At 43.2% G+C, this 16,093-nt stretch overlaps 1 protein-coding gene across 6 annotated transcripts in view; it reads right to left on the bottom strand.

The window, feature by feature from the left end:
• LOC121581022 (voltage-dependent R-type calcium channel subunit alpha-1E-like) overlaps positions 1 to 16,093 on the bottom strand; it is a 92,154-nt gene that overhangs the window by 15,128 nt on the left and 60,933 nt on the right. For 4 of the 6 annotated variants that reach the window (XM_041896329.2, XM_041896325.2, XM_041896324.2 and 1 more), the window contains 10 exons: positions 15,686 to 15,697; positions 15,248 to 15,344; positions 14,908 to 15,068; positions 14,539 to 14,676; positions 13,743 to 13,944; positions 8,134 to 8,298; positions 7,476 to 7,586; positions 7,250 to 7,330; positions 6,852 to 6,971; positions 5,215 to 5,280 (listed from right to left, as the gene is read on the bottom strand). In XM_041896329.2, coding sequence (XP_041752263.2) covers positions 5,215 to 5,280; positions 6,852 to 6,971; positions 7,250 to 7,330; positions 7,476 to 7,586; positions 8,134 to 8,298; positions 13,743 to 13,944; positions 14,539 to 14,676; positions 14,908 to 15,068; positions 15,248 to 15,344; positions 15,686 to 15,697 — 1,153 coding nt within the window. The remainder of the gene's footprint in view (positions 1 to 5,214; positions 5,281 to 6,851; positions 6,972 to 7,249; positions 7,331 to 7,475; positions 7,587 to 8,133; positions 8,299 to 13,742; positions 13,945 to 14,538; positions 14,677 to 14,907; positions 15,069 to 15,247; positions 15,345 to 15,685; positions 15,698 to 16,093) is intronic. The other 2 variants (XM_041896327.2, XM_041896328.2) reach the window with 1 other exon arrangement.

Genomic DNA, 16,093 nt, shown 5'->3' with positions numbered 1-16,093 from the left:
TTGCCGCTTGCAGACCCCCCTCAGCCCCCAGCTGTGCCCTGGATACCATATGTGAATCGATTGCCCCCCATTTATCCTCAAAATTCGTACTGCTTGGTGACCTAAATTGGGATATGCTTAACATCCCGGCCATCCTACAATCCAAACTAGATGCCCTCAATCTCACACAAATTATCAACGAACCTACCAGGTACAACCCTAAATCCGTAAACATGGGTACCCTCATAGATATCATCCTGACTAATTTACCCTCTAAATACACCTCCGCTGTCTTCAACCAGGATCTCAGCGATCACTGCCTTATTGCCTGCGTCCGTAACGGGTCCGCGGTCAAACGACCACCCCTCATCACTGTCAAATGCTCCCTAAAACACTTTAGCGAGCAGGCCTTCCTAATTGACCTGGCCCAGGTATTCTGGATGGATATAGATCTCATTCCGTCAGTAGAGGATGCCTGGTTGTTCTTTAAAAGTAATTTCCTCTCAATCTTAAATAAACATACCCCATTCAAAAAATACAGAACTAAGAACAGATATAGCCCCTGGTTCTCCTCAGACGTGACTGCCCTTGACCAGCACAAAAACATCCTGTGGCGTACTGCATTAGCATCAAATAGCCCCCGCGATATGCAACTTTTCAGAGAAGTTAGGAACCAATATACACAAGCAGTCAGGAAAGCAAAGGCTAACTTTTTCAAACAGAAATGTGCATCCTGTAGCACTAACTCCAAAAAGTTTTGGGACACTGTAAAGTCCATGGAGAATAAGAGCACTTCCTCCCAGCTGCCCACTGCACTGAGGCTAGGAAACACTATCACCACCGATAAATCTACAATAATTGAGAATTTCAACAAGCATTTTGCTACGGCTGGCCATGCTTTCCACCTGGCTACCACTACCCCGGCCACCAACTCTGCACCCTCCGCTGCAACTTGCCCATGCCCCCCCCGCTTCTCCTTCACACAAATTCAGCAGCTGATCTTCTGAAAGAGCTGCAAAATCTGGACCCCTACAAATCAGCTGGGCTAGACAATCTGGACCCTTTCTTTCTAAAACTAGCCGCCGAAATTGTCGCAACCCCTATTACTAGCCTGTTCAACCTCTCTTTCGTAACGTCTGAGATCCCCAGAGATTGGAAAGCTGCTGCGGTCATCCCCCTCTTCAAAGGGGGTGACACTCTAGATCCAAACTGTTACAGACCTATATCCATCCTGCCCTGCCTTTCGAAAGTATTTGAAAGCCAAGTTAACAAACAGATCACCAACCATTTCGAATCCCACCGTACCTTCTCCGCTATGCAATCCGGTTTCCGAGCTGGTCATGGGTGCACTTCAGCCACGCTCAAGGTCCTAAACGATATTATAACCGCGATCGATAATAGACAGTACTGTGCAGCCGTCTTCATCGACCTGGCCAAGGCTTTCGACTCTGTCAACCACCGCATTCTTATTGGCAGACTAAATAGCCTTGGTTTCTCAAATGACTGCCTCGCCTGGTTCACCAACTACTTCTCAGATAGAGTTCAATGTGTGAAATCGGAGGGCCTGTTGTCTGGACCTATGGCAGTCTCTATGGGGGGTGCCACAGGGTTCAATTCTTGGGCCGACTCTTTTCTCTGTGTATATCAATGATGTCGCTCTTGCTGCTGGTGACTCTCAGATCCACCTCTACGCAGACGACACCATTTTGTATACATCTGGCCCTTCATTGGACACTGTGTTAACAAACCTCCAAACGAGCTTCAATGCCATACAACACTCCTTCAGTAGCCTCCAACTGCTCTTAAACACTAGTAAAACTAAATGCATGCTCTTCAATCGAACGCTGCTGGCACCCGCCCACCCGACTAGAATCACCACTCTCGACGGGTCTGACCTAGAGTATGTGGACAACTACAAATACCTAGGTGTCTGGTTAGACTGTAAACTCTCCTTCCAGACTCACATTAAGAATCTCCAATCCAAAGTTAAATCTAGAATCGGCTTCCTATTTCGCAACAAAGCCTCCTTCACTCATGCTGCCAAACATGCCCTCGTAAAACTGACTATCCTACCGATCCTTGACTTCGGCGATGTCATTTACAAAATAGCCTCCAGCACTCTACTCAGCAAATTGGTTGTAGTCTATCACAGTGCCATCCGTTTTGTCTCCAAAGCCCCATACACTACCCACCACTGTGACCTGTATGCTCTTGTTGGCTGGTCCTCACTACATGTTCGTCGTCAAACCCACTGGCTCCAGGCCATCTATAAATCACTGCTAGGCAAATCGCCGCCTTATCTTAGCTCATTGGTCACCATAGCAGCACCCACCCGTAGTCTGCGCTACAGCAGGTATATCTCACTGGTCATTCCCAAAGCCAACACCTCCTTTGGCCGCCATTCCTTCCAGTTCTATGCTGCCAATGACTGGAACGAATTGCAAAAATCTCTGAGGCTGGAGACTCTTATCTCCCTCACTAACTTTAAGCATCAGTTGTCAGAGCACCTTACCGATCACTGCACATGTACACAGCCCATCTGAAATTAGCCCACCCAACTACCTCATCCCTATATTGTTATTTATTTTGCTATTTTGCACCCCAGTATCTCTATTTGCACATAATCTCTTGCACATCTAGCATTCCAGTGTTAATACTAATTGTAATTATTTTGCACTATAGCCTATTTATTGCCTTACCTCCATAACTTGCTATATTTGCACACACTGTATATATATTTTCTGTTCTATTTTATGACCTTATGTTTTTTTACCCCATATGTAACTCTGTGTTGTTGTTTTTATCGCACTGCTTTGCTTTATCTTGGCCAGGTCGCAGTTGTAAATGAGAACTTGTTCTCAACTGGCTTACCTGGTTAAATAAAGGTGAAATAAATAAAAAATAATAAATAAAAAATCTCACCCCGTGGGGTCAAAATGATCACAAGAACGGTGAGCAAAAATCCCAGAACCACACGGGGGGACCTAGTGAATGACCTGCAGAGAGCTGGGACCAAAGAAACAAAGCCTACCATCAGTAACACACTACGCCGCCAGGGACTCAAATCCTGCAGTGCGAGACGTGTCCCCCTGCTTAAGCCAGTACATGTCCAGGCCCGTCTGAAGTTTGCTAGAGTGCATTTGGATGATCCAGAAGAGGATTGGGAGAATGTCATATGGTCAGATGAAACCAAAATATAACTTTTTGGTAAAAACTCAACTTGTCGTGTTTGGAGGACAAAGAATGCTGAGTTGCATCCAAAGAACACCATACCTACTGTGAAGCATGGGGGTGGAAACATCATGCTTTGGGGCTGTTTTTCTACAAAGGGACCAGGACGACTGATCCGTGTAAAGGAAAGAATGAATGGGGCCATGTATCGTGAGATTTTGAGTAAAAACCTCCTTCCATCAGCAAGGGCATTGAAGATGAAACGTGGCTGGGTCTTTCAGCATGACAATGATCCCAAACACCGCCCGGGCAACGAAGGATTTTCTGGATTCTTTTTTCTCATTTTGTCTGTCATAGTTGACGTGTACCTATGATGAAAATTACAGGCCTCTCTAATCTTTTTAAGTGGGAGAACTTGCACAATTGCTGGTTGACTAAATACTTTTTTCCCCACTGTATGCTTAACAATGGTAACTTCAGCCTCAAAGGCAGGGATCATCAACTAGATTCAGCAGCGGATGGTCAGGGGGCCGGAACATCCAGTAATTACCAAAAATGTCCAAGAAGCCCAAACAGATATAACATTTGACTAAAACTTAGTTTCCAGGGGTGCAACTTTCCCTGGGGATGGGGGGAATTGCATGTTTGTCCCCCCCCAGTTTTATCATTGGAATGTGATACAAAACGAGGCAACGGTGTGCTTTAGGACCATGTGGACGCCTCCGAGCGGTCGGGTAGGCTGTTTGGAGTATTTATCTGACTGGATAGAAATATACAGTGGGGAAAAAAAGTATTTAGTCAGCCACCAATTGTGCAAGTTCTCCCACTTAAAAAGATGAGAGAGGCCTGTAATTTTCATCATAGGTACACGTCAACTATGACAGACAAAATGAGAAAAAAGAATCCAGAAAATCCTTCGTTGCCCGGGCGGTGTTTGGGATCATTGTCATGCTGAAAGACCCAGCCACGTTTCATCTTCAATGCCCTTGCTGATGGAAGGAGGTTTTTACTCAAAATCTCACGATACATGGCCCCATTCATTCTTTCCTTTACACGGATCAGTCGTCCTGGTCCCTTTGCAGAAAAACAGCCCAAAAGCATGATGTTTCCACCCCCATGCTTCACAGTAGGTATGGTGTTCTTTGGATGCAACTCAGCATTCTTTGTCCTCCAAACACGACGAGTTGAGTTTTTACCAAAAAGTTATATTTTGGTTTCATCTGACCATATGACATTCTCCCAATCCTCTTCTGGATCATCCAAATGCACTCTAGCAAACTTCAGACGGGCCTGGACATGTACTGGCTTAAGCAGGGGGACACGTCTCGCACTGCAGGATTTGAGTCCCTGGCTGCGTAGTGTGTTACTGATGGTAGGCTTTGTTACTTTGGTCCCAGCTCTCTGCAGGTCATTCACTAGGTCCCACCGTGTGGTTCTGGGATTTTTGCTCACCGTTCTTGTGATCATTTTGACCCCACGGGGTGAGATCTTGCGTGGAGCCCCAGATCGAGGGAGATTATCAGTGGTCTTGTATGTCTTCCATTTCCTAATAATTGCTCCCACAGTTGATTTATTCAAACCAAGCTGCTTACCTATTGCAGATTCAGTCTTCCCAGCCTGGTGCAGGTCTACAATTTTGTTTCTGGTGTCCTTTGACAGCTCTTTGGTCTTGGCCATAGTGGAGTTTGGAGTGTGACTGTTTGAGGTTGTGGACAGGTGTCTTTTATACTGATAACAAGTTCAAACAGGTGCCATTAATACAGGTAACGAGTGGAGGACAGAGGAGCCTCTTAAAGAAGAAGTTACAGGTCTGTGAGAGCCAGAAATCTTGCTTGTTTGTAGGTGACCAAATACTTATTTTCCACCATAATTTGCAAATAAATTCATAAAAAATCCTACAATGTGATTTTCTGGATTTTTTTTCCTCAATTTGTCTGTCATAGTTGACGTGTACCTATGATGAAAATTACAGGCCTCTCTCATCTTTTTAAGTGGGAGAACTTGCACAATTGCTGGCTGACTAAATACTTTTTTCCCCCACTGTATAAGCTTTGGATGCTTTACCTGCATCCCAATGATGGCATAGATGAAGAACAGCATGGCGATGAGCAGACAAACATAAGGAAGGGCCTAGAGAGAAGAAGAGATACAAAGAGATAAATATTTATTTGGTTTTCCCAATAACATACACTTTAGCAGCATACTGTAGGTCAGTGGTCACCAACCAGACTGGTCGATTGTCAAGACATTCCTAGTCGATCACCAAACATATCTGTAGAAAAGCCATAAAGGCTTGCGCACCTTTTTTTTGTGTTGCACTGTTGACGGCAGATGCACTTGATTCTGAAGCCCTGCTCACCGGGTAAGCAAAGTGTTCCCCTTTTGAACCATTTCATTTGTCTGAAAATACAAACTCTGCCTACCCGGCGGACCCGGAGATCTGTGATTAAATTGAGTGCACCTACTGTGCTGACCAATTGGATAGCTCAAGTCACTGTGCCTACCTACAGCTTCCATGACCCTGGCCACAGCAAAGTTTGATACTAGCCTATGTGAGATTTCATAACTTTTAAAACATTGACCAGAGAGAGACTGTCAAATACAGCAAAGAGCTGCTGTTTTTATGAGTGAGTTAATGTATAAGTTTTATCCAGCACTGTCAACACTGTTTATTATTCAACACTATTGCAAAACATAAAACATGCTTTTCTCTACTTCCTCTCGCGCTGCAGCGGCAATGAATGAGTAACCAAGTGTATCGATAACCTTGCGTTTTTATTATTAGCAGCTCGTCGTGTCTATTTTAATATCGAAGAGTATTTCACTTTCTCTGGTCATAGGGACAACATTAATTTGTGGCTTAGGCAGATGCGGTGCAACTCGAGTTTCGTCATCAGGTGGAAGACTGTCCCCTCTCTGGTCAGTCTCACCGGAGGAAAGGAAGGAGAGAACAGGGACCGTGAGACGCGGACCCTCTGTTGCTCTCTCCCTCCCTCCGCTGGGACTAATGACGTGTTCTAATAAACTGGGAACTTGGAAATCTCCGACTTCCGACTTCAGTGCGTTCCAGACAACTGTGAACTCTGGGGATAAAATGAGATCCAACTGGGTAAAATCATTTTGAACGGTCATCCAACTCGGAAATTCGGGCATCTTTCTAGAGCGTCGACTTTCCGACCGGAAGTTCACTGACATCATGATTTGACCTAGTTTTTTCAGAGTTCCCAGTTGTCTTGAAAGCACCATGACCATCAGATGCAGGTACCATCAGTCCAGTAAAATAAAAAATTTAGTTATTAGCAAATTATTTCAATTTATGCTCAGCTGTGCCTCGCAAGTGCTACACCAACTGATCTATTTTGTTATCAAAGCTCGAGTTTTGAAATATAATATGGTCTGAGAAGAACAATGTTTGCAGGCCAGGCATATAGCCAATATGCTGTGAAAATGTATTAGGCCTACTGCACAAACCTAATTCCTACAGAACTGTTTATATTAGTTTAATGATAGATCTCGGCTTGCTTTTTGACTGCGAAAGTGATCTTGACTCAGAAAAGGTTGGTGACCACTGCTGTAGGTCCATCGAAGTGTACTGGGACAAGGGACACACAAAATAAAGACAAAAAACCATTTATGGTAACAAAGTTGGATATTTTTTAAGTGGACGAAAGATGGTAAAAGTAGGGGAGAACATGGCTGACCTTAAACGATTGCACGAAGGTCCAGAGCAGGATTCGTATGGTGTAGCCCTGCCTCAACAGCTTGATCAGCCTGGCAGCCCGGAACAGCTTCAGGAAACTCATATTGAACGTGTTTATTGACTGAGATAGACAGACCACAGGAAATATAGAGAGGTGGAGAGGGCAAGGAATATACAGAAAGGAGAAGGGTCCGGGGAGAGAGAAGGTGTTAGAGAAAGGCAAAGACAGCACATAGGCAGATTGGGACATATAGAGATAGATTTGATTGAAAGGTGCTCAAGTGAGTTTACAACTTTAATAGCCTAGTTTCTACTGAGAGAAAAAGCTTTACAGGACTACAAGCTCCTGGATCAGAATGGTTATAAAGTAAAGGTTAATGAGCTAGAGCGAAACATTACCTGTAAATCCACAACGATCTCAGTGATGCTGCCGAGCACGGTGATGAAGTCAAAAATGTTCCAAGTGTCTCGAAAATAGTTCTGTCAGGGGGCAAATGAACACCATTCGACAATAGCAAGGCTTCGTTCTTGAATGGAAAGGATATATCTGAACATGCTACCATGTCATTGGATCAGTTAATTACATTTTACCAACAGTTCACTAATGTCCTATTGTCTTGCTTACCACAAAACCAAAGGCCATGATCTTGAGGATACACTCCAGGGAAAAGAGAACGGTGAAGGCTGTGTTCAGGTGCTTCAATACCGTATCATACGCTGCTGGAGCGGAGTTGTACTGTAGATAAAGAGGACACAGTCAGGGTAAGACCAGATGTATCAAACAGTGAGCAGGTTGGCATTTATTGAGATGACTCATGTACTGGAGGCAGCTCTGCAGAGTGGTTACTAGCTGGCACAGCCACAAAGTCATACAATTTGATTTTAAATATAACCTAACCTTAACTTTAACCACACTGCTAACCCTAATGCCTAACTCTAACCTTAAATTAAGACCAAAAAGCAAATTTTTGTTTTAACCAATCTTTACAATATAGCCAATTTTGACTTTGCAGCAGGCCCATCTAGTAGAAACCTCTCAGTTCTGCCTCCAGGGCACAACTCATGACAATAAATGTCAACCTCCGTAGAGCGATGGCAAAGAAGAGGGTAACATATTTAATAGGAAGAGTCAGAGATGTGTAATATTAAACTGTTATCAGACAAACACGGTTACATTGGGCTTTCTCCTACGGATTAGAGACTTTGAGAGTGAAACTAGATTCTTACAAAGGCCTGCACATATTGTCATGTATAGCTGTGTTAAAAATATATAGGTTCCATACCTTCATCATGAGCACCACAGTGTTGAGGGCGATCATGACCAGCACTGTGTACTCAAACGATGGTGACACCACAAAGTGCCACAGCCGGTACTGGAAGGTCTGTCTGTTCTGAGGCATGTAGCACGTCAGGGGCTTGGCACTGATGGTAAAGTCAATGCATGCCCTCTGACGGAGAGAGAATAAAAATAAGATAAATAAATCAGGAATTAAATTGTTACGATTATTGTGATCAATGAAAAGTGTATATCTGATTGAGTTACCAAGATGGTTATTATAGGTGAATTAATTTCATGAAATCCTGGGTAATTTTTTATTTTTTATTTTTTATTTTTAATGGAATATTGTTCCAATGGCACGTTGTGTTTGTTAATCCAAGTTTATCATTTTAAAAGGCTAACTGATCATTAGAAAATCATTTTGCAATTATGTTAGCACAGCTGAAAACTGTTGTGTTGATTAAAGAAGCAATAAAACTGGCCTTCTTGAGACTAGTTGAGTATCTGGAGCATCAGCAATTGTGGGTTCGATTACAGGCTCAAAATGGCCAGAAACAAATAACTTTCTTCTGAAACTCGTCAGTCTATTCTTGTTCTGAGAAATGAAGGCTATTCCATGCGAGAAATTGCCAAGAAACTAAAGATCTCGTACAACACTGTGTACTACTCCCTTCACAGAACAGCGCAAACTGGCTCTAACCAGAATAGAAAGAGGAGTGGGAGGCCCCGGTGCACAACTGAGCAAGAGGACAAATACATTAGAGTGTCTAGTTTGAAAAACAGATGCTTCACAGGTCCTCAACTGGCAGCTTCATTAAATAGTACCAGCAAAACACCAGTCTCAACGTCAACAGTGAAGAGGCGACTCCGGGATGCTGACCTTCTAGGCAGAGATGCAAAGAAAAAGCCATATCTCAGACTGGCCATCTTAATCTTTTCTTTTTATTTGGCCAGTCTGAGATATGGCTTTTTCTTTGCAACTCTGCCTAGAAGGTCAGCATCCCGGAGTCGCCTCTTCACTGTTGACGTTGAGACTGTTGTTTTGCGGGTACTATTTAATGAAGCTGCCTGTGAGGCACCTGTTTCTCAAACTAGACACTCTAATGTATTTGTCCTCTTGCTCAGTTGTGCACCGGGGCCTCCCACTCCTCTTTCTATTCTGGTTAGAGCCAGTTTGCGCTGTTCTGTGAAGGGAGTAGTACACAACGTTGTACGAGATCTTCAGTTTCTTGGCAATTTCTCGCATGGAATAGCCTTCATTTCTCAGAACACGAATAGACTGACGAGTTTCAGAAGAAAGTTATTTGTTTCTGGCCATTTTGAGCCTGTAATCAAACCCACAATTGCTGATGCTCCAGATACTCAACTAGTCTCAAGAAGGCCAGTTTCGGGCTGTGCTAACATAATTGCAAAAGGGTTTTCTAATGATCAATTAGCCTTTTAAAATGATAAACTTGGATTAGCAAACACAACGTGCCATTGGAACACACGACTGATGGCCAGTCTGAGATATGGCTTTTTCTTTGCAACTCTGCCTAGAAGGTCAGCATCCCGGAGTCGCCTCTTCACTGTTGACGTTGAGACTGGTGTTTTGCGGTACTACAGTACCTTGCAAAAGTATTCATCCTCCTTGGCGTTTTTCCTATTTTGTTGCATTACAACCTGTAATTTAAATGGATTTTTATTTGGATTTCATGTAATGGACATACACAAAATAGTCCAAATTGGTGAAGTGAAATGAAAAAAAATTAATACAAAATTAATAAATAACGGAAAAGTGGTGCGTGCATATTTATTCACCCCATTTGCTATGAAGTCCCTAAATAAGATCTGGTGAAACCAATTACCTTCAGAAGTCACATAATTAGTTAAATAAAGTCCACCTGTGTGCAATCTAAGTGTCACATGATCTCAGTATATATACACCTGTTCTGAAAGGCCCCAGAGTCTGCAACACCACTAAGCAAGGGGCACCACCAAGCAAGTGGCACCATGAAGACCAAGGAGCTCTCCAAACAGGTCAGGGACAAAGTTGTGGAGAAGTACAGATCAGGGTTGGGTTCTAAAGAAATATCTGAAACTTTGAACATCCCACGGAGCACCATTAAATCCAAAATTAAAAAATGGAAAGAATATGGCACCACAACAAACCTGCCAAGAGAGGGCCGCCCACCAAAACTCACGGACCAGGCAAGGAGGGCATTAATCAGAGAGGCAACAAAGAGACCAAAGATAACCCTGAAGGAGCTGCAACGCTCCACGGCAGAGATTGGAGTATCTGTCCATAGGACCACTTTAAGCTGTATACTCCACAGAGCTGGGCTTTACGGAAGAGTGGCCATAAAAAAGCAATTTCTTAAAGAAAAAAATAAGCAAACACATTTGGTGTTCGCCAAAAGGTATGTGGGAGACTCCCCAAACATATGGAAGAAGGTATTCTGGTCAGATGAGGCTATCAAGGAAAACGCTATGTCTGGCGCAAACCCAACACCTCTCATCACCCGAGAACACCATCCCCACGGTGAAGCATGTTGGTAGCAGCATCATGCTGTGGGGATGTTTTTCATCGGCAGGGACTGGGAAACTGGTCAGAATTGAAGGAATGATGGATGGCGCTAAATACAGGGAAATTCTTGAGGGAAACCTGTTTCAGTCTTCCAGAGATTTGAGTCTGGGACGGAGGTTCACCTTCCAGCAGGACAATGACCCTAAGTATACGGCCAAAGCAACACTCGAGTGGTTTAAGGGGAAACATTTAAATGTTTTGGATAGGCCTAGTCAAATCCCAGACCTTAATCCAATTGAGAATCTGTGGTATGACTTAAAGATTGCTGTACACCAGCGGAACCCATCCAACTTGAAGGAGCTGGAGCAGTTTTGCCTTGAAGAATGGGCAAAAATCCCAGTGGCTAGATGTGCCAAGCTTATAGAGACATACCCCAAGAGACTTGCAGCTGTAATTGCTGCACAAGGTGGCTCTACAAAGTATTGACTTTGGAAGGGGTGAATAGTTATGCACACTCAAGTTTTCAGTTTTTTTGTCTTATTTCTTGTTTGTTTCACAAGAAAAAATATTTTACATCTTCAAAGTGGTAGGCATGTTGTGTAAATCAAATGATACAAACCCCCACAAAATCCATTTTAATTCCAGGTTGTAAGGCAACAAAATAGGAAAAATGCCAAGGGGGGTGAATACTTTCGCAAGCCACTGTATTTAATGAAGCTGCCAGTTGAGGACCTGTGAGGCGCCTGTTTCTCAAACTAGACACTCTAATGTATTTGTCCTCTTGCTCAGTTGTGCACCGGGGCCTCCCACTCCTCTTTCTATTCTGGTTAGCGCCAGTTTGCGCTGTTCTGTGAAGGGAGTAGTACACAGCATTGTACGAGATCTTCAGTTTCTTGGCAATTTCTCGCATAGAATAGCCTTCTTTTCTCAGAACAAGAAGTTTCAGAAGAAAGTTCTTTGTTTCTGGCCATTTTGAGCCTGTAATCGAACCCACAATTGCTGATGCTCCAGATACTCAACTAGTCTCAAGAAGGCCAGTTTTATTGCTTCTTTAATCAACACAACAGTTTTCAGCTGTGCTATCATAATTGCATAAGGGTTTTCTAATGATCAATTAGCCTTTTAAAATGATAAACTTGGATTAGCAAACCCAACATGCCATTGGAACACAGGACTGATGGTTGCTGATAAATTCCTGACATTTAATCCTAGTAAAAATCCCCTGTCTTAGGTCAGTTAGGATCACCACTTTATTTTAAGAATGTGAAATGTCAGAATAATATTAGAGAGAATGATTTATTTCAGCTTTTATTTCTTTCATCACATTCCCAGTGGGTCAGAAGTTTACATACACTCAATTAGTATTTGGTAGCATTGCCTTTAAATTGTTTAACTTGGGTCAAACGTTTTGGGTAGCCTTCCACAAGCTTCCCACAATAAGTTGGGTGAATTTTGACCCATTCCTCCTGACAGAGCTGGTGTAACTGAGTCAGGTTTGTAGGCCTTGTTGCTCGCACACGCTTTTTCAGTTCTGCCCACAAATGTTCTATAGGATTGAGGTCAGGGCTTTGTGATGGCCACTCCAATACCTTGACTTTGTTGTCCTTAAGTGTCACTCCCTGGCCTTGAGAGACCGGTTTTCTTTAGTTGGTTTGGTCAGGGTGTGTATTTCTATGTGTACATTCTATGTTTGTAGATCTATGTTGGCCGGGTGTGGTTCCCAATCAGAGGCAGCTGTCGATCGTTGTCTCTGATTGGGGATCATACTTAGGTAGCCATTTTGCCTACCTATGTTGTGGGATCTTGACTCTTGTTTGGCTTGTTTGTGTGTAGCCATTGTGAGCTTCACGTTATGTTGCTTTTATTGTTTTGTCGTCTGTAACTTCGTTAATAAACATGTATGCATTCCACGCTGCACCTTGGGCCAATTCTGTACTCAACGAACGTGACAGAAGATTCCACCACATACGGACCAAGCAGCGTGCCCAGGAGGAGCAAACACCCTGGACACAGGTGGGGAAGATGTGGTCTTGGGAGGAGATATTTGCTGTGAAAGGACCCTGGGCGATGGTAGAAGCCCAGGTAGGAGAGGATTGACGGCGACTCCGAGAGGCAACCCCAAGAACATGTTTTGCGGGGGCACACGGGGTGGTCGACGAAGCAGCAGGAGGCAGTGAAAGGGCTGACTGTGGAGGAGGAGGCCGCTATTGTAGAGGTCCTCCAAGACCTGCGGATCAGCAGTATGAGAGAGGAGGCCACCACATTACGGGGGCTGTTAGAGAAGAGGGAGCAGGAGCTCTCACTTCAGAAGGAGGCGCTGCAGGAGGCCCAAAGGGAGAAGGAATTTGTGGATGCACGGAGAGAGGAGCTGGCCAGGCAACAGGAGGAGCTGAGACAGGAGTTAACCCTCCTGTCAATCCTTTGGTCCTTAAATGAAACTGGTAAACTTTTTTTATTTATCACAATTTTCTTTAACCAATTATGTTCTTTAATGCAGGGCCGACAGACAAGTTCTTTACTTTTTCCCCCTTCCACTTTCCTCTTCCATTTTTGCGGTAATGCTGCTATTATTTGGTTGTAATTTTGGGTAGAGCAGACATTTCCATATGTTTTTGTTAGCTGCATGTGCGACATCACTCCACCAGTCCTACCTATGATATAATTTACGAAGATTATACCTTTTTTAAACATTCTTTAAAAAAATAATGTTTTCTTATCAATTAGTATATTTGAGTTTAACCACAATATTTGTTGCATTATTTGTTCTGTCGTTTCTGAAGGATTAAATTGAAATTGCAACCAACTTTCTATGGCTTGTTTTAGAAATAGTGATATTTGGGAGATTATTTCCTTTTCAAATAACTGAAAGTGAGAGGTTGTAATCTGAATAAAGGGAAAAAGGCCATTCTTGAACATGGGTTGAGACAATCTTACTAATTTGCTAGAGAACCAGTTCGGATTTAAGTATAACTTTTGTATGACTGAAGCTTTTAGTGATAGGTCTAATGCTTTCTGTGTTTGTATTGTAAGAATTTGTGTATGAGTTAAGTATGTTCAAGCTACAGTAGACTGGGAGTGCATTTGTATGCCGCTTTTCTGTCCTGTACCTCGTTCTTCTCCAAGCTGCACTCCTCCATCATCTTATCCCCCTGTTCCTGGAAGGTGATGATGATGAGAGCGACGAAGATGTTGACAAAGAAGAAAGGGAAGACCACGAAGTAGACGACGTAGAAGATGGACATCTCCATCCTGTTGCCCCGACTTGGACCCCTGTCCTCCTCTGTCACGTCCACAGAATGCTGCAGGACCCTGGAGAGAGAGAGAGAGAGAGAGAGAGAGAGAGAGAGAGAGAGAGAGAGAGAGAGAGAGAGAGAGAGAGAGAGAGAGAGAGAGAGAGAGAGAGAGAGAGAGAGAGAGAGAGAGAGAGAGAGAGAGAGAGAGAGAGAGAGAGAGAGAGAGAGAGAGAGAGAGAGAGAGAGAGAGAGAGAGAGAGAGAGAGAGAGAGAGAGAGAGAGAGAGAGAGAGAGAGAGAGAGACTAATATCAAAACGGTCTCTCTGAATCCCCTATCAAATGGCATTCATTTGGTGTTAGAGCATACACTCTTAGAAAAAAAGGTGCTATTTAGAACCTAAAAGGGTTCTTCGGCTGTCCCCATAGGAGAACCGTTTGAAGAGTCCTTTTTGGTTCCAGGTAGAACCCTATTGGTTGCAGGAAGAACCCTTTTGGGTTCCATGAAAAACCATTTTCACAGAGGGTTCTACATGGAAACCAAAAGCATTCTACCTGGAACCAAAAAGGGTTCTATCTGGAACAAAAAAGGGTTCTCCTATGGGGACAGTCGAAGAACCCTTTTGGAACCCTTTTTTCTAAGAGTATAGTGCTGGGAACATCAGGGACTCACTGCGGCCAGCCCTCTCCTGTGGAAACGGTGAAGAGGGTGAGCAGAGCCCAGCAGACATTGTCATAGTGGAACTCATGTCTCTTCCACTCCCTCTTCTTCAATTCCTTCTTGTCTCGAGCATAGTCTATGTAGTAACCTCTGTAGGAAACAGAATGGAGGTTAGGGGACAGAGCCAGAGGTTGGGATTCCTCTGATCACTCACAAAATGGGTGGTGTGTGGATGATCACGACTTAATTATATTTATTTCTTCATTAGATTATGAAGAGATAAATTAGTAAGATCAATGTGTTGTATGTCTTTGTTTATTCCAGTGGGTGTACTGTAAGTGGGGGCAGCAGTCAGTGTGTATATCTGTGTGTTTGACTCACTGGCACTCCTTCTCTGTGTCAATGGAGCTGTCGGTGCAATAGAAGAACTTTCCCTTGAAGAGCTGCACGGCGATGACAGCGAAGATGAACATGAAGAGCTTGTAGACGATGAGGATGTTGAAGACGTTCTTCAGGGACGTCACCACACAGTCAAACACTGCCTGTATAGGAGGAGGAGAGATGATAACATAATGACATGGTAGCACAGATCGAAGGTAAAAACCCACATTCACTGGAAATTCCTTGAAAGATTTCATTCATTTTAATGAAGAAGCCAAGGTCAACTAAACATTGACATGTTGGCAGATGAATATATATGAACATATACACAGTACAGTACCTTGAGTTTGGGGAGTCTCTTGATGGTCTTCAGAGGTCGTAGGACTCTCAGGACCCTGAGGGACTTGATGGTCTTGATGTCTCTGCCTTTGTGGTTCCTGTTGATATAGAGATGTGTTTTAGTGTACTGTGGGGACAGAAGACACACATGCATGCACGCACACATGCACGAGCGAGTGCACGTACACACGCACACACACACACATTAACAAAAAATATCTCCATCTTTTGATGAAAAACAATACTATAAAGAAGATTATCAGAGTAATATGAATTCATTTGTATTCAGTACTTTAAAGTTTCGTAGCTGAGTGAGAAGTATCTGACAAAAGACATGGTGAATTGTGTACAAGAAGTATGGGAAGTACATGAGAATTCTATGAGAAGTGTATGACAAATTGTACATGACAAGTATGAGAGTGAGAAGTGTTTGCTTTACCCAATCACATTCCTGGAAGCCCCAACAGTGATAAATTCCCCAGGAACAACAGAGAAATAGAAGCATAAATAGAGATACACAATGAGGATCACAGTTACAGCTATATCCACAACAGAGAAATCAACACACAGTCATAAGTATATACACTGCTCAAAAAAATAAAGGGAACACTATAATAACACATCCTAGATCTGAATGAATGAAATAATCTTATTAAATACTTTTTTCTTTACATAGTTGAATGTGCTGACAACAAAATCACACAAAAATGATCAATGGACATCAAATTTATCAACCCATGGAGGTCTGGATTTGGAGTCACCCTCAAAATTAAAGTGGAAAACCACACTGCAGGCTGATCCAACTTTGATGTATTGTCCTTAAAATGAGTCAAAATGAGGCTCAGTA

This window comes from Coregonus clupeaformis, chromosome 14 (genome assembly GCF_020615455.1).
Source record: "Coregonus clupeaformis isolate EN_2021a chromosome 14, ASM2061545v1, whole genome shotgun sequence".
Lineage (NCBI taxonomy): Eukaryota > Metazoa > Chordata > Actinopteri > Salmoniformes > Salmonidae > Coregonus > Coregonus clupeaformis.
This window is presented reverse-complemented; position numbering and strand designations above follow the sequence as displayed.